A 23059-nucleotide genomic window follows, 5' to 3' on the forward strand; every position below is an offset into this window, starting at 1 on the left:
TGTGACGTCAGGCAACATGATTGGACGCGGTGGAAAACGGGACCGCCTCCCCGTTCACGCCCACTAACCCACCGTAAATGAGCGTTATTGCGTCACTAAAAAGCTGTTTTACAGCTTTTGCGTGTATTGTACATGCTTTAATTTTTGCCGAAATCAATGAATATGAAATATATACAACTCGTAAACAGAGATAAAGAAAGATTTTATTTTCACATTCTATCTGTTTACAAATGTTTTAAATAGGAAAGCTTAAAAACTACCTTTGTAAAACCACAAAAGGCATTCATTTCTCAGGATTCAAAATCTATCTAAATGCTGAAGGAACAAACTTACAACAATAATAGTATTTACTATAATCTGCTTTATAATCTATCTAAAGCATCCTTTGCTTCAATTTTAAATGCTGAACGCAGCAACTGCATTTTTTAAGTGTTTAAAAAATAAAAAGCATCTTTTAGATATAATTGTAACCAATCTATTCTATAATGCTTATATTAAAGGTAGAAAATATATATATTTTAGACCAGATTGCTTCTATCCTTCCATTCTTTAGCAATCTAACCAACCCTGGCCAATTATTTGAATGAAATAAAGCATCTGATAGTATTCAATTTTGGGCCGCTGTAGGGGAAACACCGGTTCACAGTATAATAAAAACCCCGAGCCACTGTCCCAGAAATATTAACAAACATGGAATGTGGCATCAGTCTCTCTTTTTGCCAGACTTACAGCTAAAATTAGCTCATGTTGCGCGTACATCTGCTGTAGAAAGTGGAAATGAAAAGTGAGGGGGTGGCTTGGCTTTCAGGAACAGGACTGACAACCAGCGGTCAGAGATGGACGCCTCCGACGTCCACGACGGCCTGACCCTGAGCATGTGCAGCGTTCTCATTTCCCCGCGGTGGATTTCTCTGGTGGGAAGTGTCTCATCAGGGTAAGATCAAGCAACAGAACTTGGAGGGCTCAGCATGGCCTACTGCATCTCGTACAGCAAGTCTTGGACGCTTGCTGACAGGTCCTGAAACGTGGGCCGGTCCTCTGGCTTCTGAAATGCGAACAGAGACAGACTTTTTTCAGTTTTCTCTCGAAGCGGGACCAGTCCAGACCCGAAGGACATACCTCCCGCCAGCAGCTGCTCATGACGGAGTAGACCTTCTCGTTGGCCAGCTGAGGGCGGTAGAGACGCAGACCGCCGGACACCTTATCCACGATCTCCGTGTTATTCAGACGCTCGTAGGGCATCCTGCCCAGAGTGTATATCTCCCACATCAGCACGCCTGTTCAACGGAGGTTTGTGTCATTACGTGCAACAGCCTACAGAGGAGCTCCGATTAATGGCGATCGCAGGATGCCGACCGTATGCCCAGACGTCCGACTTGCTGCTGAACTTGCAGTAGTTCAGAACTTCGGGGGGTGACCAGCGTACGGGGAACTTGGACCCAACTGAACTTGTGTACTCATCGTCCAGCACGTACCTACATAGAAAGTCATGTTATAAAAGCCGGACGTCTGTCCTGGTCACCGTCCGTGATGTCGGCCGTACCTGGACAGCCCGAAGTCCGTCACTTTGATGGTGCCGCTGCCATCCACCAGACAGTTCCTGGCAGCCTGAAGTAACATTGCAATGAATTGTCACATGTGATACACAGCAGCACAGCACACGGTGCACACAGTGAAATTTGTCCTCTGCATTTAACCATCACCCTTAGTGAGCAGTGGGCAGCCATGACAGGCGCCTGGGGAGCCACTACATCCCCCAATGTTTGCATGAGGGAAGAGGCAAGGAACGTTCCTCCTTGCGACCGCGTTGTCTCTGTCCCTTATGAAAGCGATTGGTGGTGGATGTTACACAATGTCCGATGGTTGTGCAAACACCGTTTTTTTTCTTAACTTCTAACATACAGAAACATACAGAAGCAATATAAAAAAAACCCAGACAACCGTTGAGGTTAAACATATACAAGGAATAAAAAAAAAAAAAAAGCGTTGACTGCAATAATCACAAAAAAAACCCATTCCGTTGTGCCACTCACCAGGTCTCTGTGGATAAACTGCTGGGACTCCAGGTAGGCCATGCCTTCGCTCACATCTTTACACATTTCCAAGAGCTGGACGGGGTGCGGGCTCTGCAGGGTCTCCCTCAGGTAGTTCAGCAGACACCCGTTGGACAGGTACTCGGTGACGATGTAAATGGGACGCTGTTTGGTGCAGACGCCGTAGAGCTGCACCAGGTTTTCGTGGCGCAGCTTCCTGCGGGGAAGAAGGAGGTGCTCGGCAATGCTTCTCTCATGGTGGCCAGCAGGAGCGTCTTCATCACAAACCAGGACTTACATCATGACCTTGGCCTCGTCAATGAAGTCGTCTTCAGACATGGAGCCCTCTTTTATCATTTTAATGGCCACATCATGCTGACCCTGCCACTTGCCGTACTTCACCACGCCAAACTGCCCGCTGCCCAGTTCCTTAATGAATGTGAGGTGATGGGGGTCAATCTCCCAAATCCCTATATCAATCAAAACATGGAAAAATTCAGAGGGGTTTACAGTTAGATATTGCATCATAATTCTTTTGTTATTATTAAAAATTGGGTTCAAGAAGTTTTGCAGGCAGATTCAAAGCTTCTAAATACTAGTTTTAAATGAGTTATACAGAAGAGGCCAAAAGTCTGGACACCTTCTCATTCAATGTGTTTTCTTTAATTTCATGACCATTTACGTTGGTAGATTCTCACTGAAGGCATCAAAACTATGAATGAACACATGTGGAGTTCTGTACTTAACAAAAAGTGGAGACCTGACCTCCACAGTCACCGGACCTGAACCCAATCCAGATGGTTTGGGGTGAGCTGGACCAACAAGTGCTAAACACCTCTGGGAACTCCTTCAAGACTGTTGGAGAAGCATTTCAGGTGACGACCTCTTGAAGCTCATCGAGAGAATGCCAAGAGTGTGCAAAGCAGTAATCAGAGCAAAGAAACTAGAATATAAAACATGTTTTCACTTATTTCACCTTTTTTTGTTAAGTACAGAACTCCACATGTGTTCATTCATAGTTTTGATGCCTTCAGTGAGAATCTACCAACGTAAATGGTCATGAAGATAAAGGAAACACGTTGATGAGAAAGTGTGTCGAAACGTTTGGTCTGTACTGTATGTCATACTATATGTCTGCTGGGGATTTAGGGACAGTAATGTATAAAAAATATTATGTTTTTGTTTTGTCATAGTGTTTCAAGAAGAAAACTCCTAATGTTACCAGAATAACTAAAAAAAGAATAAAACTCACAAGATAGTTACAAAAACAAAAAGAAAAAATGACTAGATTAACATTAACATTAACAAATTATTTGAATATTCTGGGGGTTGGCAACATGCAAGTAAATATTTCGCCCCGAAACACATTGACATGTTCTATGACTTGGCTTTATTTCATCCACACGTTAAGCCATTGGGCCCTGACGGGCCCTGCATCGCTCACCGTATCCCAGGCCTGCAGTGGAGGGCGCACTTTTCGCTTTATTGGACACGATGTGCTTCAATCTGCTCACCAGGCCTGCCGGCGAAGGATGAAGAACGAATGAACGTTTGAATGAACGTTTTAACGTTTTAAATGAGCTGACGCGCAGCGGAGCTTCAGAGTGAACGGCGCTCTACCTGCCGCGTTGTGCTGGTGGTAGTTAATGAGCTCCGGAATGGTGGCGAAATTGTGCTTCTCGGCCAGGTAGAAGAGGCCTTGCTGAGTGGTGCATATGTTGTAGTGTCGGCAGCATCCCGCGATCTCCCTGACGGAGGAAACGTTCACAGCGCGCTTTGCATGGAGGCATTTACATCCTGCTTCCCCGAGCCGAGCCGAGCCGGTCAGATCAGATCTGATCCTCTCGCTCAGCCCACGTGAAATAAAAGTCGGAATTGTAACAGAACACCACATCTCACCCTCCGGCCTTGGTGAACACCGAAACCGTGTACTTTCCTGCTTTGCTGGAGTCTCGCACCAGGAACCCGCCGTCCTTGTTCTGCGGTGAAACAGAGCCGGGAGGTTTAAGGTGTGTTCGTACAAGGGGGACGGTCAGGTGGAGATGCCACTACCTCGGTCTTCAGCAAATGCTCCGCCTGGCTGCGGTTGGTGCCCTTGCAGTACCAGCTGTGATGGCAGACAGACACGGCGCGTGTGAGTGAAACTGTGACTGTACACTGTGACACCACCTTCCCTCGGTTAAGATCTCTTCAGGCGCGGCCCCTGGCTAACTGAACGATTTTACCAGCGTGTGGGAAAGGGCGGAGCTATGGCGGCGACGTGTTGTTGCGCAACTTGGCCACCGGGGGCACAGCGACGTGTGCTCATGTGACCGCAACTTCCCATTTGGCCTTGCTGTCAGCTCGAGTGTGAGGTGCGCGAAGCTCTTACTCGTATTTGTCGAGACTGTTCGTCCCCTCGATCACGTAGTTGCTCGGAATGTATCCTTCCTTCCTGGGAAAAGAAGAGACACACTGCAGTAGAAGGCAGCTGCAGAGCTCGGTGATTTACCCCCGGTCCCAGTAACGTCCTTGCTCACCCATATTTGTCCCTGGCTTTCCACCAGTTGGGATCGCTCATCTCCAGGATGGTGTACTCCTCGTCCTTCCTCAGCTCCAGGTCCTGCGGTGTGGTGGGCGTGTACTCGTACTGGGCGATGACCGTCATGCCCTGAGACGTTGTGGGGGGCTGTGGTGGCTGCGGCGGGGGAGGCCTTGGTGGCTTGTCCTACACAAAAATAAAAGTGGTAAACATTATGAAATACTTGACTGATCTGCTCAAAATGAGGCTTGATGGCGGTGAAGCTTGGGGCGGTGATGGGTAGTAGTAGCCTGGTGAACCAGAAGACCCAGGTTCAAACCCCACTTACTACCATCATGTCCCTGAGCAAGACACTTAACCCTGAGTGTCTCCAAGGGGGTACTGTCCCTGTAACTACTGATTGTAAGTCTCTCTGGATAAGGACGTCTGATAAATAGCATAAATGTAAATGTGAAGGAACTGACCTCATCTGGAGTTGGTGGGAGAGGTTTTCTGGTTGTACGCCGAGATCCATCAAAGCGAAACCCTTTGAATAGATGTTGATAGATCGAACTGACGAAGATGACCAAATGAAACTCGTCATGCTCACTCTGCGCGGTTACAACTCTGACCTCCGTTCCGGGACTCCAGCACTCGGCACCCGATGGCCTGCTTGACGGCCTGCTGGCAGCACTTCCACACCCCGTCCTCCCAGAAGCAGGGGTGGTACTTCTGCATCTGGTCCTTGTTGAAGATGCGCACCACTTTAACACAGGGACAATTCCGTCAGGTCCACACATGTTTGGCAAGAGCTCAGAAACAGGCGTGTCAGTGGGACTGGGAGGACAACTTCCCAAGTTCTCCCACACCACTCCACTGCTTCAGACTTAAAATACTTATTCTGCGTTCATCTAGACTCTCCTCTGTCTTGGAGGCTAGGTGGTTGATGTTCCAACAGCTGAGCCACTGGAGATCTTCAAATGCGAGCTAAAAACCCTCCTGTTCAGGAAATGCCTGGGCAGAAATATTTCTCCTTTTCTGTTCTTAATTACGGATTAGAGTGTAGAGCGCTAATACGGTTGCCGGATTTGCATGTGGAAATGAAGCTCCGGCTTTTCAGTAGGTTCACTCCAACAAGAAGAAACCCAGACAACCTTCTTTCAGCCACGTCGGTGGAATCTGGACTCACTGTGTTTAAGGCTGTGGATCCACTGCTTTCGGATCACGTCGTTCCTGGCGAAAACGTACAGAGGACCTTCGTCGTAGATAATCTGCAGTGAGGAGAGAGAAAGTGTCATTATTTAAGGGTCCGTCCTGTTTGTCATGATGTGACCACGCCTCCACCTCACCTGGAAAGGAAACTGCCGCTCCGGCGGGGCGCCATCGTCCGGCGTCACCGTCTCGACACACTTCACCTTTTCCAGCTCCACAAAGCCCTTCAGACTCTTCTTTTTCTGTGGAGACATCACAGAGCGTCAGCCAGGGTCATCATGAGATGTTATAATAATAAGTGAAGTGATTGTCACATGTGATACACAGCAGCACAGCACACGGTGCACACAGTGAAATTTGTCCTCTGCATTTATCCCATCACCCTGAGTGAGCAGTGGGCAGCCATGACCAGCGCCCGGGGAGCAGTGTGTGGGGACGGTGCTTTGCTCAGTGGCACCTCAGTGGCACCTTGGTGGATCGGGATTCGAACCGGCAACCTACTGATTACGGGGCCACTTCCTTAACCTCTAGGCCACCACTGCCTCACCACCACTGTTGGACGGGGCGCCGACGGCCAAACGCGTACCTGCTTCTCGGCGTCGTAGTCATAGTACGAGATCCTGTCTTCCGTCAGGACAAACAGCCTCTCCTTGTAGTTCAGCGGCGAGGTCTTCTTCTTCTGCTGGGAGCGCTTGATGAAGACCTCCTGCAGGCTGCCCTCCGACATGGTTCACTCCCGTCACCTGGAACCAACAGCGCTCTCCGTAATTCGCACCGCTGACCGCCGGCTTTGCGTGTTTGCATTGGACGTGTCCTGCTGAGCGGAAGGACGGCCTCATTTACATCTGTCCCCGCTTCTCCGCTTCCTCGTTCCCCGTCCGATAACCCCTGACCCCGGGTTGATGAAGGTCGCTGCTGATCGATTTCAGCTTCTGTTAATCATTGAATGAGCGGGACAACGGGACGTATTTACAAGGCAAAATAAAGCCCGCGATAAAACTCCGATCATCCGGAAAATCCCGTACGGGATGTGTTCTTTCACATTTCACTGCCGTTTCGTGTGATTTGCATCTTATCTTTCGCTTACTTTTTATACTTGCTCATTAAAAGCCCAGTTTCGTTGTCTAGGCGCCTCATATCTTTACTTTACTTTAACCAAAGCGACTTACAAGAGGACGTCACCAGCAATTCTCATTTGGTTTCCATAGATTGAGGCCTAACTTGTCAGGAAAAGAACATGCAGGGGATTGTTAAGTGCTTGTTTTGTGTGAGTGTGTGTGTGTGTGTGTTGGACTCGTCTGAAATACTTTTTAAACAAGTGGGTTTTCAGCTGCTTCTTAAAGGTGGTAGTAGTCCCGGCTAGTCGAATGGAGCAGGACAAGTTGTCCCACCAGCCAGGGACAACAAAGGATAACAGAGTGGATTGGGACCGGAGACCCCGTGAAGAGGGAATTTTCGATCTCGTATCGTGTGCAGATCTGAGAGGGCGTGCAGGAGTGTATCTGGCTAGTAGTGTGTTGGTGTAAGAGGGAGAACTTCCATTTACAGCCCTGTAGGCACCATCAAGGATTTAAACTGTGAGCAGCTACCGGGAGCCGGTGGAGAGAGGTGAGGAGAGGCGGGACGTGGGTGTGTTTTATTAATAATAATAATAATAATGTTCTATTATTACTAGCGTTATAATTTGGCAGTGTTGTAAATATGAAGATGGAAGGAATGCAGGGGTGTATATCGCGTCTGCAAGTTTATCACACGTCAGCATTTCCTGGCCCCTGCTGTCACCGGCCCCCTCCCCCCGCGGCCACCAACACGCACCGTAAAATGACGACTGGGAGCCAACTTATTATTATTAATAACAACAAATTTTGTAACATAAATATACATCATTTCAAGACTTATTTACTAATAATTATGATCAATCTTTTATGCATTTTTATCTATGTATTTATGTTTGTGCGTTGGTATGAACTGAACGGAGAGAAAGTTGTTGGCGGCGTGAGGGCCGTCAGTCGTGTCTACAGGCTCCTCCCCTTTTTAAATTCGGCGTTCAGGCCCGGCGGCGTATTTACGAGCCCGTGGTTCCTCCTGTGTCATGGTGACACTGGCTTGCGGTTGCAGGCCTGAGACCCCCCCCCCCCCCCAACATCTGTCTCCGGTCGTGCACAGGAGCGGGACCCCGAATCTACACCCCGCGAGAAAAGGGGAAGACGCAGAGTTTGCCGTTTCTGTTTCATCGCCGCCGCTCCTGATGCATCTGGAACGTAACGTGGCAGCTCCTCACGCCCGTGGCATGTCGCCGCAGGGCAGGACAGAACATTCGCACGTCAGAACTACCGACTTCGCACGGGTCCACAGCAGCCCGCATTCCATCAATATATAATGGCACCGCATCTCGCACGCCTTCCATCTCCACCGGCCGTGTGGACGCCTGGCTGCGGCGTTCAAACACACGCATGTCGCATTCGTACCGTGAGAGCAACTCGGTGAAGAGGAAGCACGGCGTCTCACCTACCTGCCTCTCTCTCTCTCTCTCTCTCTCGTGCCGTGACCCCGTCGCCGGCGCGGCCGCAGGAGACCTGGAGCAGAGGTGGCCGAGTGGCTCTCGGCGAGAGTCAGGCAGCGCCGCAGACCCCACCCTGTCTGCAGAACTGAGCTGGAGCCAGTTCCCCTTCTGCTTCCTGCTCATTTTCATATCAGCAGCCAGTCGTCACCCAACGCTGCACACGGCTGGAGGTTCGCGCGGCCTCACCAGAACGCCACTTTACGGCAGCCTGCGGCCCTTTTCGTTCGGGCCCGCGGCCCTTTTCGCTCGGGCCCGTGGTCCTTTTCACCTGGGCCTGCGTCCTTTTCATTCAGGCCCGGGGCCTTTTTCGTTCGGGCCCGCGGTCCTTTTCGTTCAGGCATGCGGCCCTTTTCGTTCGGGCCCGCGGCCCTTTTCGTTCAGGCATGCGGCCCTTTTCGCTCGGGCCCGTGGTCCTTTTCGCTCGGGCCCGTGGTCCTTTTCACCTGGGCCTGCGTCCTTTTCATTCAGGCCCGCGGTCCTTTTCATTCAGGCCCGGGGTCCTTTTCACCTGGGCCTGCACCCTTTTCATTCAGGCCCACAGTCCTTTTCGTTCAGGCATGCGGCCCTTTTCGTTCGGGCCCGCAGTCCTTTTCGTTCAGGCCCGGGGTCCTTTTCACCTGGGCCTGCGTCCTTTTCATTAAGGCCCGTGGCCCTTTTCATTCAGGCCCACAGTCCTTTTCGTTCGGGCCCACGGCCCTTTTCATTCGGGCATGCAGCCCTTTTCGTTCGGGCCTGCAGTCATTTTCACCTGGGCCTGCACCCTTTTCATTAAGGCCCGGGGCCCTTTTTGTTCAGGCCCACAGTCCTTTTCGTTCGGGCCCGTGGTCCTTTTCACCTGGGCCTGCGTCCTTTTCATTCAGGCCCCGGGGCCGCTTCCTTAACCGCTAGGCCACCATTGCACCACAACGTAGTAGGTAAGGGAGTGGACTCGTAGTCGAATCCCGACCCGCCAAGGGGCCACTGAGGTCCTCTTGATCAAGGTGCCATCCCCACAGTGGTGTGACAGTTGTAGCCTAGCAGTAAAGCAAGCGGACCCGTAATCAGAAGGTTGCTGGTTCGAATCACGAACTGACAAGGTGCCACTGAGGTCCCCTTGATGAATGTACTGTCCCCACACACTGCTCCCCGGGCGTCTGTCATGGTGCCCACTGCTCACCAAGGGTGACGGTTAAATACAGAGGACACGTTTCACTGTGTGCGTTTCACCGTGTGCTGCGCTGTGTATCATTTACAGAATTTATCAGACGCCCTTATCCAGAGCGACTTACAATCAGTAGGAGACACTCAGGGTTAAGTGTCTTGCTCAGGGACACGATGGTAGTAAGTGGGGTTTGAACCTGGGTCTTCTGGTTCATAGGCGAGTGTGTTACCTGCTAGGCTACAACCACGACATCACAATGACAATCACTTTACTTTTACACACTGCTCCCCGCACACCTGTCATGGCCGCTGGGTTAAATCCCTCCGTGTGCTGCGCTGCAGCGTTTCACTTCACTTTCACTGTGGGACCGTGTTTGGTGGACCAGTAACGTCCCCACAAGACCTTGTGGCTTCAGGGCCTGATGAGAGCAGATGGTTGCAGGTGTTTTTGATTTCTTTTCTTGAACCGTAATGACGAGCCGACACCCACGAGATTTTCCGTGCAAACTGTATTCTGTATAAAAGCAAGGTCACGCCAGAACATCGCGTCACAACTCGCGTCTCTCTGCACCTCTCTCTGTCACAGCTCATGCCATGTGTCTAAGAAGACTAAACATTAACATAAAGTATTTACAATATTGCATACCTGTATAAAAGCAAGGTCAGAACATCGTGTCACAAATCGCGTCTCTCTGCACCTCTCTCTACAATATACAGTAATAACAGAACATAAAAAAATATTCACAAAATAACACACATGCAAAATATTCCGAATATGTACATAAATTAAAATAGAAGCAATAACTTTTTACACACAAACCCCACGCACCTCTCACAGCTCAGGCCATGTGTCTAAGAGAACTAAACCGGGTCTCCAACCCACTAACCCAAGGGCACGGCCACATCCAACCACTTTTCGGGGGGTGATCAAAGTTTTAGAACCCACATAACTTTTTACAATAACCATAAATTGAACAAACAAAAATACAGAAACATATTGAACATAACCAGAAACATTAACACATTTTAACATTCTACAATTAAACAAACACCCTGATTGTCGTTATAATTCCCTCACCCACATCAGAATACAGGTAAACAAAATAAAAGTCTTTAGAAAATAAGAAAATAAAAGACACAAGAAAGAAGAAATACACTTATAAATCTAGTGTAACCATTTAACTCCGGCACACAGGGTGACCTCCTGGCCGCTGGGCGGCGATGCGCGCTCCCGGTGGGTGGCGCGCGGCCGGGGTCTTTATCAGAAAAGGCTTCCGGGGTCAACTTCCTCTTCGCCGCCGCATCGGGTCCGCAAACATGGTGAGTCGAGAGGTTCCCCGCCATCCGCCACAATCCTTCACGATCCGCCGCCATCCCCCCGTCCAGCCTCGTCAAGGCGCCCGGTTCGGCTCGTTTGGAGCCGGAGCGCCGCGATATCGGGCCACGATTCTGTATTTTCTGCGTGTGAAGCTTAATCGCTGCCGGCGCCTCGTCCTCATCGTTACCCGCCGTGAAAACGGCAGATTCTCCGTTTCGTGGTTAATTCAGGACGCCGCCCGGCGTCGGTAGTTGTGTGTCCGGCGGTTCGTCTGTTTTTTTTTTTTTTGTCTAGTCGGCCTGACGCCAGCTGTCTCCGCAGGTGAACGTGCCGAAGACCCGCAGGACCTACTGCAAGAAGTGCAAGAAGCACCAACCCCACAAGGTGACCCAGTACAAGAAGGGCAAGGACTCGCTCTACGCCCAGGGTGAGTGTCCGCCGGCCGGCGTACGCCGAGTTTATTCGAACCGGGGCCGCCACGCGAACTACAGATCCCATAATGCAGCGCGCCAGGCGCCTCGCCCAGTCTGTACAGGAGCAGTTCCCACGTGGACGGCGAGTGGGGGTGTAAAGCACCTCTTAGATTCTTTTTTTTTTTTTTTTAAATCGAATCCCGAACCTTCAAGGTGCCATCGTCTTCCCGCATACACGAAGCCGCCAAAGCTCCGTGTCGGCAAAGTGCGAACTGCATCATGGGAACTGTAGTAATTTTTTTTTTACCCTACTTAATCTATATAAAGTGGTCCCGTGGTCTAACTGACCGTGTGACGTGGCCTGGAGAAATGAAACATATTTTTTATGCTTGCGAAGTCCCACTGATTTAATAAAGGATGTCCAGAATCATCAAGCTGAAGAACAAGTTTAGCGAAACCAGTGGACTCGGCCAAGCTGTGTTCGTGTGTAATATAGTCATATATAACAGTGGCGGGGGGGGGCCCCCATAATAAGCAGGTTCACTGTTTGAATCCCGATCCGCCAAGGTGCCACCGAGCAAAGCACCGTCCCCACACACTGCTCCCCGGGCGCCTGTCATGGTGCCCACTGCTCACTCAGGGTGATTGGTTAAATGCAGAGAACAAATTTCACTGTGTGCACCATGAGCTGTTGCTGTGTAGCATATGTGACAATCATTTCACAAAATAAATAAAAATAAAGCAGTGTTTTAATATTATACACTCGACATTATATTTATTTAAGACAATAGTACAAAGTGAAGTGATTGTCACATGTGATACACAGCAGCACAGAACACAGTGCACACTGTGAAATTTGTCCTCTGCATTTAACCATCACCCTGAGTGAGCAGTGGGCACCATGACAGGTGGCCGGGAGCAGTGTGTGGGAACGGTGCTTTGCTCAGTGGCACCTTGGCGGATCGAGATTCGAACCGGCAACCTTCTGATTACGGGGCTGCTTCCTTAACCGCTAGGCCACCACTGCCCCTGTCTTATCTTATAAGGGCTGTTAGATTACATTTATTTGTCTTTGTGTTCTTTCGTTGTTTTTTTTTTTTTTTTTTAATACGTCCACTTCCTGCTGTGACTATGTAAATTTCCCACTTGTGGGACTAATAAAGGATCATCTTATCTCTTTAATTCCTGAAGACAGTTTAAGTCAGTTTTGCATTTAAAAGGGTAGTTTGGATGTAGTAGTCGGTAGTTTGTATATGTATTTCCTCATCTAGATTTCTTTAAAAAAGTTTTATGCAGGTTAAATTTTTTTTACATTTGCAGCATTTACCAGGCGCCCTTAATAAATTTACCAGGCGCCTGAATAAAGGGATGGTAACGGAAGTTAGTAGTCCCTGTAACTACTGACTGTCGCTGAGTCAGTAGTTACAGGGACTACTAACTTCCGTTACCATCCCTTTATTCAAAACTGAAGGAAGATAATCTCTATTCACATGTGAATCTCTATTCTCTGATTGGTAAGCGGTGATCTTGTCCTCGTGTCCTCACCCTCTCTCTGTCTGTGATGCAGGTAAGAGGCGATACGACCGCAAGCAGAGCGGTTACGGAGGCCAGACCAAGCCTATTTTCAGGAAGAAGGTACGGAAGCTCCACGACTCTTATTAATAAATTCTCCAGCTGTTGCGTACCACGGGATGGGTCGTACCCAGCGCTCCCTGCGGAGCGCGGTACTGATGCACGTGTGTTGCACGACAGGCCAAGACCACGAAGAAGATCGTACTGAGGCTGGAGTGTGTCGAGCCCAACTGCAGGTCTAAAAGAATGCTGGCCATCAAAAGATGCAAGCACTTCGAACTGGGAGGAGACAAGAAGAGAAAGGTGAGGACTCGTCTTTATCTGGACGTGGTGGAGGATGGACTTACACTCATCTTTTTTCTTTTATTCTTTTTCAGGGCCAGGTCATCCAGTTCTGAGCTGGACCTCGGTAAAATGTTCACTTCAGTTTTCAATAAAGTGCTAAAAATGAAGTGCTCTGTGTGCTTTTTTTATTCATCACTGTGGAAAATAGAACATCTCTACAAAATCATCGTCTTTGATTTAAAAAAAAAAAAAAAAAAAAAATGTAAACGCTTGTTGGTGCAAATTGCTGCATTCAGTGCACGATCGTCAGTGTTTCTTCAGGGGGGTCAGCGTGATGAGCGCGGTCCCGGTCGGGTTGACCTGCAGCAGCAGCTTGCTGAACAGGTCCTGGACGCCCAGCTCCCGGTACTCGGGCAGGATCTGGGTGACGTTGCACCGCGGGTCGCAGTAGCTGGAGCTGGGCAGGGTGGCCAGGACCAGCGGGAAGAGCCTGGGACCCCCGATCTCCTGTCTGTTCAGCACCGCCAGGGCCAGCCTGTCCCGGGACAAGGGTCTCTCCCACAGCTCGAAGCCGGCTGCCTGACAAGAGAGACCAAAATCGCTCAGAAACGTCTGGAAAGTGGGTGTCTACACTGTAAAATATACCTAGTTCCCCTCCACGCGTTGTGGATTGTACCAGCATGCATTGCGTGGCCAGTTCAGTAGGGGCGTCAGAAGATGGGGCATAAATGTAGAAATAGGTAGTGCCGGTCTGCTTTTACTCATCGGTAGCTAAATAATAAAAATGATATTGTTACACATCAGAGTGTCATTATTAGTGGTGGGCATAGATTATTTTTTTTTTATCTGCATTAATCTCACTGTAATCTTGGTATTAATCTAGATTAAAATGGCTCATTTGAATTCTGCGTTTAGGCGGTACTTGAGATTGGAAGAACTACAGTAAACTAATTCCGCTTTGCACAAGGTGCAAACACCCTTTGTCTTGTCAAGGTTTCCATTGGGAAGCTTCTTAAAAATACATTTTCCCTGAAGCAAACCCGGCGACTTCATAGCTGCATCCATGTTACCACGTCCCGTTTGATGCGGTAATTTCACAGTTCGAAGACTCGTTCTCGCCCCCTACAGTGCAATTTGGCTAGGTATACATCCGCGCTAAAATATCAAGGTGAAAGTCATCATAGCTTGCGTAGTATGGACCCAGCTCCCAACCCAACTTTGTGAATAGATTAATGGCGCTACTTTTTTTTTTTTTAAATCGCCCGCTAAGAGTCTCGCGTTAACGCCAATAACGGCCCACCACTAGTCATTATTAAACGAAATTTGGAATAACCGTTCCAGTAATACGATTACACCCTATAATGTGAATAAATAAATATTAAGTTCCACTTCATTTTGACACTAAGTTGAGTAGAATTACATTTACGGCATTTACCAGACGCCCTTATCCAGAGCGATTTACAGTCAGTAGTTACAGGGACGGAGACACTCAGAGTTAAGTGTCTTGCTCAGGGACACGATAGTAGTAAGTGGGGTTTGAACCGGGGTCTTCTGGTTCATAGGCGAGTGTGTTACCCGCTAGACTACCAGAATTAACTGAAAAGCCAGAGTAGATTTTACTGTAGTTTTGTGTGGGACTGAGCGTGTATTTTCACCGATGCGACGCGGACTCCCTGTCGGCCCAGCGGGTCCTGGTTCACGGCGATGACGTGCGGGTTCTGCAGCAGCTCTCTGGACCTGGGGCAGATGTTCCGCAGGTCGTTGGACATGATCAGCGGCGCCGCCATCATCGCCCACAAGGCCATCTGGGTCTGCTGCTGATCGTAGCTCAGGCCGAAGTTCCCGAGGACCAGCTGGAGGCCAAGCGGGCGGGACGTGAAACGCTGGTAATGAAATATTGAGACATGGCCACGGGCGTCCGGGGTCCGTACCATATCTGGGTCGTTCCAGCCCCCGGGCCCCGCTGCGGGCGTTATGGTCTTCTGATGGGATGCTGCCCAGTCCAGGATGCCGGTCACGCTGCTCCACGAGTCGTAGACGTCGCCAGAGTTCCGCCACTGGTTGCACGTGTCTCGTATGGCCGTATAATTGGGCTGCATTGGTTACGGAGAAACTAAAATTGCGAACGGTACGTACGAGTGGCAAGAACCGGGACAGTTACGGTTCTCCACTAACCTGAGTGTAGGGCCACTCGTAAAGGGGCCACTCACAGGAATAAACGATACCCCTTCCAGTCTGGTTCAAAGCCTTGGACATGTTCTTATACCCTGGAAACAAGGCATCGCGGCAAATTAAAGAAAAATGGCTTCCATTCGATGGCGCAAAGAATGCTGCCGAGCGAGGTTTCATACCCTCGGCCAGCAAGGTCCAGTTGGGCACGTTGCACCCGTCCAATTTCAGCAGGTCCACGCCCCAGTCGGCGAAGGTCTCGGCGTCGGTTTCAAAGTGGCCCAAGCTGCCAGGGTATCCAGCGCACGTCCTCGTGCCCACGTCCGAGTAAATTCCCAACTTCAAGCCCTTGGCGTGAACCTGAAAGAAGGGGAATGATTAGTAGGATCAGGAGATGGTTCACATGGTAATAAAAGGGTAAACTTTTAGTCCTGAGTGAACTTTTAGTTCTTTACGACCCGCCACGCCCCCTTCGATCAACGGGTGCGGGGTCACTACTGGTACCAAAGGTGCAGAAGGTCACAGCTGGCAGCAGATCCTTCTCCTATAGAGCTCCGCAGCTGTGGAACGGCTTGCCGGTCAGTGTCCGGGACACAGTGTATAAATGCAAACTGAAAACACATCTGTTTTCTCTGGTCTTCTGTTAAAGTACCAGACACTCATTTCACTTCACTTTGACACAGTGTCCACTATTATGTCCACTTTTTCACACAGTCCTAGTTAGGGGACGGGGCCACTGTAGCACCAATATACCACTATAACCACATATTTCAGTATCGGTCGTACAATGCCACCATCTGCTTTTGTTTGTTTTTCTCCGAGACACAGAATCAAGCGTCCAGACTACTGGCAGACCCCAGTGATCAGACCAGCAAATAAATCCTGGTTCCTGACAACTGTTAAACAAGGACATACCATGAAACAAACCAGAGGGTCACCACAGCCACCACCACCAACTACAGCTATAGGAATCTTCAAATGGACCAGTAACATCATTATGGACATGTAATCTAGACCATGATACTGACTACATCCTGGACTTCTCCAACCCTACAACTGTAGGACTTATTATTATATCATATCCAACCCTGCACTGACACCATTTGCAGGCTCACTCTACCCTGGAAGGGGGTCCCTCTCTCTATCACTCCTTCCCAAGGTTTCTTCCTCTCTTTTTTTCCCTCTCTCCTAGAGTTTTTTTGTGTGGAGTTTTTCCTTGTGTGCAGAAGGGTCAAGTGTCAGGGTGTCAACTGTAGGGCCTGTCAAAGCCCATTGAGATGTACTGTATGTGATTATGGGCTTTATAAGAAATAAATGTTGTAGTTTTTTTTGCGATACAGATGAAAATTGCCAGAAGGGGGCAGTATGGTTACACCTTCTGGCAGTCTGCTGCAGCTTTATTACAACACAACCACAAAAGACGTCCAAACTCACGTAGTTGGCCAGTTTCTTGATGCCGCTGGGAAAGCGGGCGGGGTCCGCCTGCAGGCGCCCCTGTGCGTCTCGTTGGCGGGCGGGCCAGCAGTCGTCGATGCACACGAACTCGTAGCCGGCATCCTTCCAGCCGTCCTCCACCATCCGGTCGGCCATCTGCATGAACAGCTCCTCCCTGCGAGCGTACAGCGGGCACCGGTCACACACGCCCAGGCCTGTCACCCGTCCGGAGCGTCCCAAAGCCCGAAAACGTGCAACATGTTTCAGGTCAATTACAAATATCCTCAATTTTTATGCCATTTTTGATGATAATTCCAGATCCAGACATTGTTCATGTTGTAAAGAAAATGTCTGTTTAATGTCACTGGGGCAGTGGTGGCCACCAAGGTGCCACTGAGATCCCCTTGGTTCAAGATTCAAGATTTGGTTTATTATCCATACAACAGTATACACAGTATACCATGTATTGAAATAATGTTTCATACAGACCCCCCCATAGTGCAATAATAAAAGCAAGAAAAATATATACGTATGCACATACTAAACTAAACTAAATACTGAAAATAAACAAAACTAAAACTAAATACTGTACAGGTTATCTGAACAGGACGAACAGGACAACATTTACATTTACGGCATTTATCAGACACCCTTATCCAGAGCGACTTACAATCAATACACATGGAGCAACTTAGGGTTAAGTGTCTTGCTCAGGGACACAATGGTAGTAAGTGGGATTTGAACCTGGGTCTTCTGGTTTATAGACGAGTGTGTTACCCACTAGGCTACTACTACCAAAATCATGTAGGATTCTTGTAAGTGGATATGTTGGATATTTCAAACAGGACACACAAGACGAGACAAACGTGCAAAATGAGCAGAGATGTGTTGAAGGTACCGTCCCCGGTCACGGCTGCCCACTGCACGGGACACATTTGGCGGTGTCCCCATCTGCTGTGCATCACAATGACAATCACTGCACTTTGGGGCAGAGGTGGCCTAGCGGTTAAGGAAGCCGCCCCGTACCGTCCCCACACACTGCTCCCCAGGCGCCTGTCATGGTTCCCACTGCTCAGCAAGGGTGATGGGTTAAATGCAGAGGACACGTTTCACTGTGTGCACCGTGTATTTCACTGCTGTGCTGCAGTGTATCACAATCACTGCACTTTCACACCGTGCAGAGGCTCATGTTCGGTCACTAGACTTTTACAACCATCTTAGTAGAACTCAGTTACAGCGGCTGTCAAAAATGGGGAAAATGTGATTTCTGAGTCGAGGAATATATCTCATGAACATAGTAATAATTCCTATTTACGGTTTAATCCCGAGCCACTGGCACAAGTGGCATAAAGTAACTCAACTCCTCTCCTAAGTGTTTGAGCTTAATGAGGGTTAACAACGACTTTTCTGGTTAATGCAGCCCTGTGTTCAGCGCGGCCACTCCTGTCACCTGACTCGTTCTGTCACCTGACTCGTTCTGTCACCTGACTCGCTGCCGGGTAACTAGCGGGAATTAAAAAGTCGACCTGACGCAGTTGTCCGGCTCCAGCGCGCAGTCGACGTTGCACATGAACCGTTCCCAGTGCAGCCAGCCCATGGTCGGGGTGAGAGCGAGGCCGTTGTCCAGCGGCCGCGACGGACGGACGGTCAGGCTCAGCAGGAGCGCGACCGCGACAGCCTGCGACATGTCGCCCCTTCCGCTGATGCCAGAACTACGGACACTTCCAGACAAACTCGCGGCTCGACTTCCGCGTCCGCCCGGGGACCCGCCCACTCGCGTGACGTCACGCCTCCCGGCCCAATCACGACGCGCCCTGACTTCCGCGTCCGTGCGGGGACCCGCCCCTAGCTCGACGCCACGCCTCCCGGCCAATCACGTCGCGGCCTGACTTCCGCCACTCACCTGCGTCCCATGATACTGTATCTCAAGTCTTGGTGCAGAATTACAGCCACTTTGATCCAGTCCCGCAGTGAGATGTAGCTTTAAATGCTAAATGACTGGGTGTTAGTAGCCTAGTGGGTAACACACTCAGAAGACCCAGATTCATAAAGTGAAGTGATCGTCACACGTGATACACAGCAGCACAGCACACGGTGCACACAGTGAAATGTGTCCTCTGCATTTAACCCATCACCCTGAGTGAGCAGTGGGCAGCCATGACAGGCGCCCGGGGAGCAGTGTGTGCTTTGCTCAGTGGCACCTCAGTGGCACCTTTGCAGATTGGGATTCAAACCGGCAACCTTCTGATTACGGGGCCGTTTCCTTAACCGCTAGGCCACAACTGCCCCGCAAACCCCGGTTACTACCATTGTGTCCCTGAGCAAGACACTTAACCCTGAGTGTCTCCAGGGGGGGGACTGTCCCTGTAACTACTGATTGTAAGTCGCTCTGGATAAGGGAGTCTGATGAATGCTATAAATGTAAATGCTAATGAGGAGGAGAGCGGCCTATAGAGGTCACAAGGAGACAAATTCCAGATCTGCAAGTCCAAGCTGCCGCTCTCTGAACAGCAAAGCAGAATGACCAGGATGGCTAAGGGAACTCATTTTAATGTTAAATAATCTCACAAAGTCACATTTTCAAAATATCCGAAATTTGACCACCAAAAAAAAATAGCACTGTCAAACTGATCATCAGGAAGATCTTATTCCTGTGACCAGGCCAGATAACCATGTCAACTCTGTTCCTTTATTATCTGACATCTGAACGTTCATCTACGTGACCCTTTAGAGAGAAATCCCCAGTTAAGTTACTGTGGGTCCATTAGTTACTTCCATTTTTCAATTCAAACTTCAAAATCCAGAAATGTCCCCAAACGCTGACACCACATTGTCAATATTTATATGATATTAAACCATATTTGATATGAACGGTGTTGCAGGTGATTTTATAATACAAACAATTACATTTTATAAAACAAACAATAAAAGTGCACTGCTACGATGTCTGCACCACCATGTCCTGAAAAGCTGGTGTTAATGAACACAAACCCTGACATTTACTCAAATGTCAAGGGTGCATGTTTCAACCTAAACATTATCTGAGACTTCCAGTAAGGGACAGGCTTGATACAAACAATTTGTCACCCGCCGTGGCTCCTATCAAAGCATGTGTGAAGGTGCCTCATGTCTAAATGTCAGATTTCAATTTGGCCCAGCCCCCTTGATGAATGGACCAGTCAAGTGACTTGGTTACAGATTTGCATCCCCAGTCGTAACGGGATCTCGCTTTAGCCGATGATGGATCCTCCAGATTCCGGACTGGATGCCCGTCTTTGGTGACACGAGACAGATGGGCTGCGCGGGTGGGAACCTCGCAGTTTCCGCTCCGGGTCCCATTCTCCACTGGCATGGGGAAAATGTCGCGTATGTCGAGAGCTTATGTCAATCTGTTGATATCTCTCCGGTTCATCCCAGTTAGGCCCAGTAGGCACCAAACAGTTAATGGTTCCTGAAGGGCTCCAGACCTCGGAGTCTAAGTTTAAAATGCAGGCGGGCTGTCAAATATGGACTTTATGTACTTTATTACGGTTTTATCTGCTTTCCAATAATGGTTTGCTTTCGATTGTGGGTAAATGTTATTTACAATGATCTCCAAGCAGCTTCCTTGGTGGATATTCCAAAAGGCCGAGTTGAAAGAGCCGCGGTACATTTCGAGAAAATCGATTTTAATAGTTCAATCAATACGTGATTCAGCTTGTAGTCCTTTAAAACGTCACGGAGCATGCAAAAATGACCTTCATTTGAGCTATGATTACGCATGGTGCCTCTCCTGATGTAGCTTTGAGGACACGCAGCGATCCCGTGGTCCTGCCATAATTCGATAAGCCCCTTTAATGCATATTGTGGAAGTGGTTCGCTAAATCATACCGTTATAAATGTGTTCTGAACTTCCACCCTCCCAGTAAGGTCGTCTTTGAGTTTCGCTTTTAACAGGAAACATCTGCATCCTCATCTGCATGCTTGGCTGCTTGGCTTGGTGAATGTGCCTTAGTTTTGTATGTAATGCACTGGAATATGCAAAGAAACTTGCTTTATCAGTTATTTTCTTGAGCTGACAGGCATGTGAAACACGAGTCACGATTGCAAGAATACAAGAGCACAAAACACACGTGTTCAAAAGTATAGGCTCATTTCAAAATGTCCTTGTTTTCTATGAAAATTGAAGTGATTACTATAGTAAATAGAGATAGACATTGACGAGGAAATAACTTCCCACTTGTGCTGATGCACCAGATGCTCAGCTTGTGTGAATTTGTCCATTTTTATCGTCTGGCAGTTCTCATATGCACGTGTATGCAGATATTTACATTAATGGCATTCATCAGACATCCCATCATTAACAGAAATATCCAGCCATGCAGCCACTCATTTACAGCATGAACAACGTCCGGACTGGAGTGAGTATATTTCTAACGGATCGCCGAGGCTGGCGGTGTGATGCATCAGGAAAGGAAAGTGTTTTTTTTTATTTATTTTTTTAATTGTCTTTTTATATTCCAGGCCCATTCATGCAGACACGTCTGTGTGCGAAATTTGTCAGAACGCTGTAGAGACGGAGAATGGAGAACAATTCATTATCTGTGCTACACTTGAGTGGCGTGCATGCAGCCCTGAAAATCGCCTGACGCAGGCAAAATTGGATTAGAATAGCTGTGCATCCTGGTTTGCATATTGCTCTGCTCCCCTTTGCCAACGTTTGGAGGGTTTCCCATTCAAAGAGACAAGATGGATGCATTAACCGAGGCGAACGTCTGGGTATCTTGAACTAAGCCTCTCCTGACAGTATGAAATCCCCAGGTCCTTCACCGTTGGCCCTGTCGCAGAAAGTAGGCTGTGTTTCTTTTTGTAGAATCACATGAAATCATTCTCAGATTCTTTTTAATGCAATGCATTCAGATCCTCTTGGTATAGGAGACTGTTGCAGAATAATGTTTTCTCTTCCTTGGTTGATTCAATCATAGGCTTTATTTCTAATTTATTGACTATCGTAGTCCTCCAAATAATCCCATAGAAAAACCATTTCAAATGCAAGAAAGTTATGCTTTTTAACCTGCACAAGAATTTTTAAAAAACATGATTTGAGCTTGCAAACTTTCATCATTCGGTTCAGTCTCATAGTTGTTACCCGCAGCCAATGCTCCTGAAATGATGATTTAATGCGTTTGGAACAGCGGCCTCTCCAACCATCTCCTTTTATTAGCTTTGTGCCCGGCTGGGTCTTTCTCACCTTCCTACTTGCTGTCCAGAGATGGCAGCACGTGTCTAATTAAAGTGGATTTTACGTCCTTCATGCGGTCGCCGGGGGTGCCGAGCAAGTTGAAAAGTCTAGCGGCTTCAGGTCGAGCTCACATTTAATGTCTTCACCAGATGTAGGCGGCGGAGGGCATATAAGAGGCCGTTGGCAGGTTTACCGGTCTATACTGTGCATATTTACATCACCAACTGCAGCGGAACTCACCCCATCCAGCCATTTTACACCTTCAGACACCCTGCAGGCAGTTAAAGTATAAAAAGGACAATTTATCCTGTACGTGTGACAGTTTCTGACAGCCATGTGAGAATAAGGACATTTTGCCAACTTTGTGTGTTGATTTAATAATAATAAAACACATGCATCATGGCGTTTACTGCATTTGAACCATTTTCCAAGTGCCTTTGCATTCAGTCATTTAGGTTTTTATTTAATAACTTTATTTTGTACAAAGAGACGAGCTTTCAGTTGACATGTGGTCTCAATTGACCCAAAATGTCATCCGTATGATTTTCACTTTTGACTCCACGCGTCAGATGTTGCAGTGAGGTGAAGTAAGACCTGGTCCTGGACGTTTCGGACCCGCATTTAGTACCTTCCCCTCCGGATTTAGCTGCGGAACAAAACGGAGTCGCCCACATCGGAGCGGTGATAAAGAGAGATTATGCCGCATTTATGGCGGGAATCCCGCGAGGGAGGTGCGATGCTGCGGGCGACGGCGTTGGGATTCGGGGAGGAGCTGCTGGATGGCACTTGGCGGCTCGAATCACACCCGTGGCCCTCGTGGGTCCAGCTGTCCCCCCACTCCTCGCCGAATTATTACCTCCTCGTTCCGTGGTAGGAACCGGTTGCCGTGGCAACAAGGCCTGCACTGCATCAGTGTTACTGTTCTACCGTGCACACCCCCCCCCCCCGACGGGGGAAAAAATACTAAAAAAAAAGAGCGTTATTTGGCTAATCATGACCCGGCGAAATGAAGTCTGGAGGAACAGCGGGTCAATGCTTGTAAGATTGCTTTTTCGCTCCTCGCGCGGCCATCTTTTTGCAGTTAAGCACCACTTTAGCAGAGAGCTCATTACCTAATTTCAGCGGGAGAGCAACGCGACCTCCTTTCCGTGCCTCGGAATCCAGCGACGCTGCTCGCCGATCGACTGGCTTCGGACTGG

At 48.8% G+C, this 23059-nt stretch overlaps 3 protein-coding genes across 4 annotated transcripts; 1 reads left to right on the forward strand and 2 right to left on the reverse strand.

Moving 5' to 3' along the window:
• Window positions 1-185: 185 nt before the first annotated feature.
• Window positions 186-8416, reverse strand: btk (Bruton agammaglobulinemia tyrosine kinase). The gene is made up of 18 exons (XM_028959972.1): window positions 8258-8416; window positions 6332-6488; window positions 5883-5987; window positions 5723-5804; window positions 5166-5297; window positions 5019-5080; window positions 4553-4740; window positions 4405-4467; window positions 4086-4140; window positions 3933-4012; window positions 3654-3781; window positions 3478-3552; window positions 2332-2503; window positions 2034-2250; window positions 1544-1608; window positions 1357-1475; window positions 1120-1277; window positions 186-1045 (listed from the first exon to the last, which is right to left on the reverse strand). Exons 2-18 carry the CDS (start codon window positions 6470-6472, stop codon window positions 974-976), a joined length of 1914 nt encoding a protein of 637 aa, XP_028815805.1. The 5' UTR covers window positions 6473-6488; window positions 8258-8416; the 3' UTR covers window positions 186-973.
• A 2298-nt stretch (window positions 8417-10714) lies between these two features.
• rpl36a (ribosomal protein L36A) lies at window positions 10715-13203 on the forward strand. The gene is made up of 5 exons (XM_028960395.1): window positions 10715-10768; window positions 11088-11193; window positions 12747-12814; window positions 12932-13054; window positions 13129-13203. The coding sequence occupies exons 1-5, from the start codon at window positions 10766-10768 to the stop codon at window positions 13147-13149; spliced, it is 321 nt and encodes a 106-aa protein (XP_028816228.1). The 5' UTR covers window positions 10715-10765; the 3' UTR covers window positions 13150-13203.
• A 105-nt stretch (window positions 13204-13308) lies between these two features.
• Window positions 13309-18399, reverse strand: gla (galactosidase, alpha). 2 transcript variants are annotated; one of them, XM_028960344.1, is made up of 7 exons: window positions 18166-18399; window positions 16640-16814; window positions 15388-15565; window positions 15212-15303; window positions 14968-15129; window positions 14692-14889; window positions 13309-13615 (listed from the first exon to the last, which is right to left on the reverse strand). In XM_028960344.1, exons 1-7 carry the CDS (start codon window positions 18324-18326, stop codon window positions 13343-13345), a joined length of 1239 nt encoding a protein of 412 aa, XP_028816177.1. In that variant the 5' UTR covers window positions 18327-18399; the 3' UTR covers window positions 13309-13342. The 2 variants fall into 2 exon arrangements, with proteins under 2 accessions (XP_028816177.1, XP_028816178.1); XM_028960345.1 differs by having other exon boundaries at window positions 13428-13611.
• Between the last annotated feature and the right edge of the window lie 4660 nt (window positions 18400-23059).

Source organism: Denticeps clupeoides, chromosome 18 (assembly GCF_900700375.1).
Source record: "Denticeps clupeoides chromosome 18, fDenClu1.1, whole genome shotgun sequence".
Taxonomy (NCBI): Eukaryota; Metazoa; Chordata; class Actinopteri; order Clupeiformes; family Denticipitidae; genus Denticeps; species Denticeps clupeoides.

Coding starts and splice junctions, on each gene's coding strand:
- gla (XM_028960344.1), bottom strand. CDS start 18,326: ATGTCGCAGGCTGTCGCGGTCGCGCTCCTGCTGAGCCTGACCGTCCGT. Junction 15,566..16,639: donor TCAAGAAACTGGCCAACTAC/GTGAGTTTGGAC, acceptor CCCTTCTTTCAG/GTTCACGCCAAGGGCTTGAA. Junction 14,890..14,967: donor GCTGGAACGACCCAGATATG/GTACGGACCCCG, acceptor CTTGGCCTCCAG/CTGGTCCTCGGGAACTTCGG.
- btk (XM_028959972.1), bottom strand. CDS start 6,472: ATGTCGGAGGGCAGCCTGCAGGAGGTCTTCATCAAGCGCTCCCAGCAG. Junction 5,081..5,165: donor GCTGGAGTCCCGGAACGGAG/GTCAGAGTTGTA, acceptor ATCTATTCAAAG/GGTTTCGCTTTGATGGATCT. Junction 3,553..3,653: donor CCACCAGCACAACGCGGCAG/GTAGAGCGCCGT, acceptor CTTCGCCGGCAG/GCCTGGTGAGCAGATTGAAG.
- rpl36a (XM_028960395.1), top strand. Junction 11,194..12,746: donor GGACTCGCTCTACGCCCAGG/GTGAGTGTCCGC, acceptor TCTGTGATGCAG/GTAAGAGGCGATACGACCGC. Junction 12,815..12,931: donor AGCCTATTTTCAGGAAGAAG/GTACGGAAGCTC, acceptor GTTGCACGACAG/GCCAAGACCACGAAGAAGAT.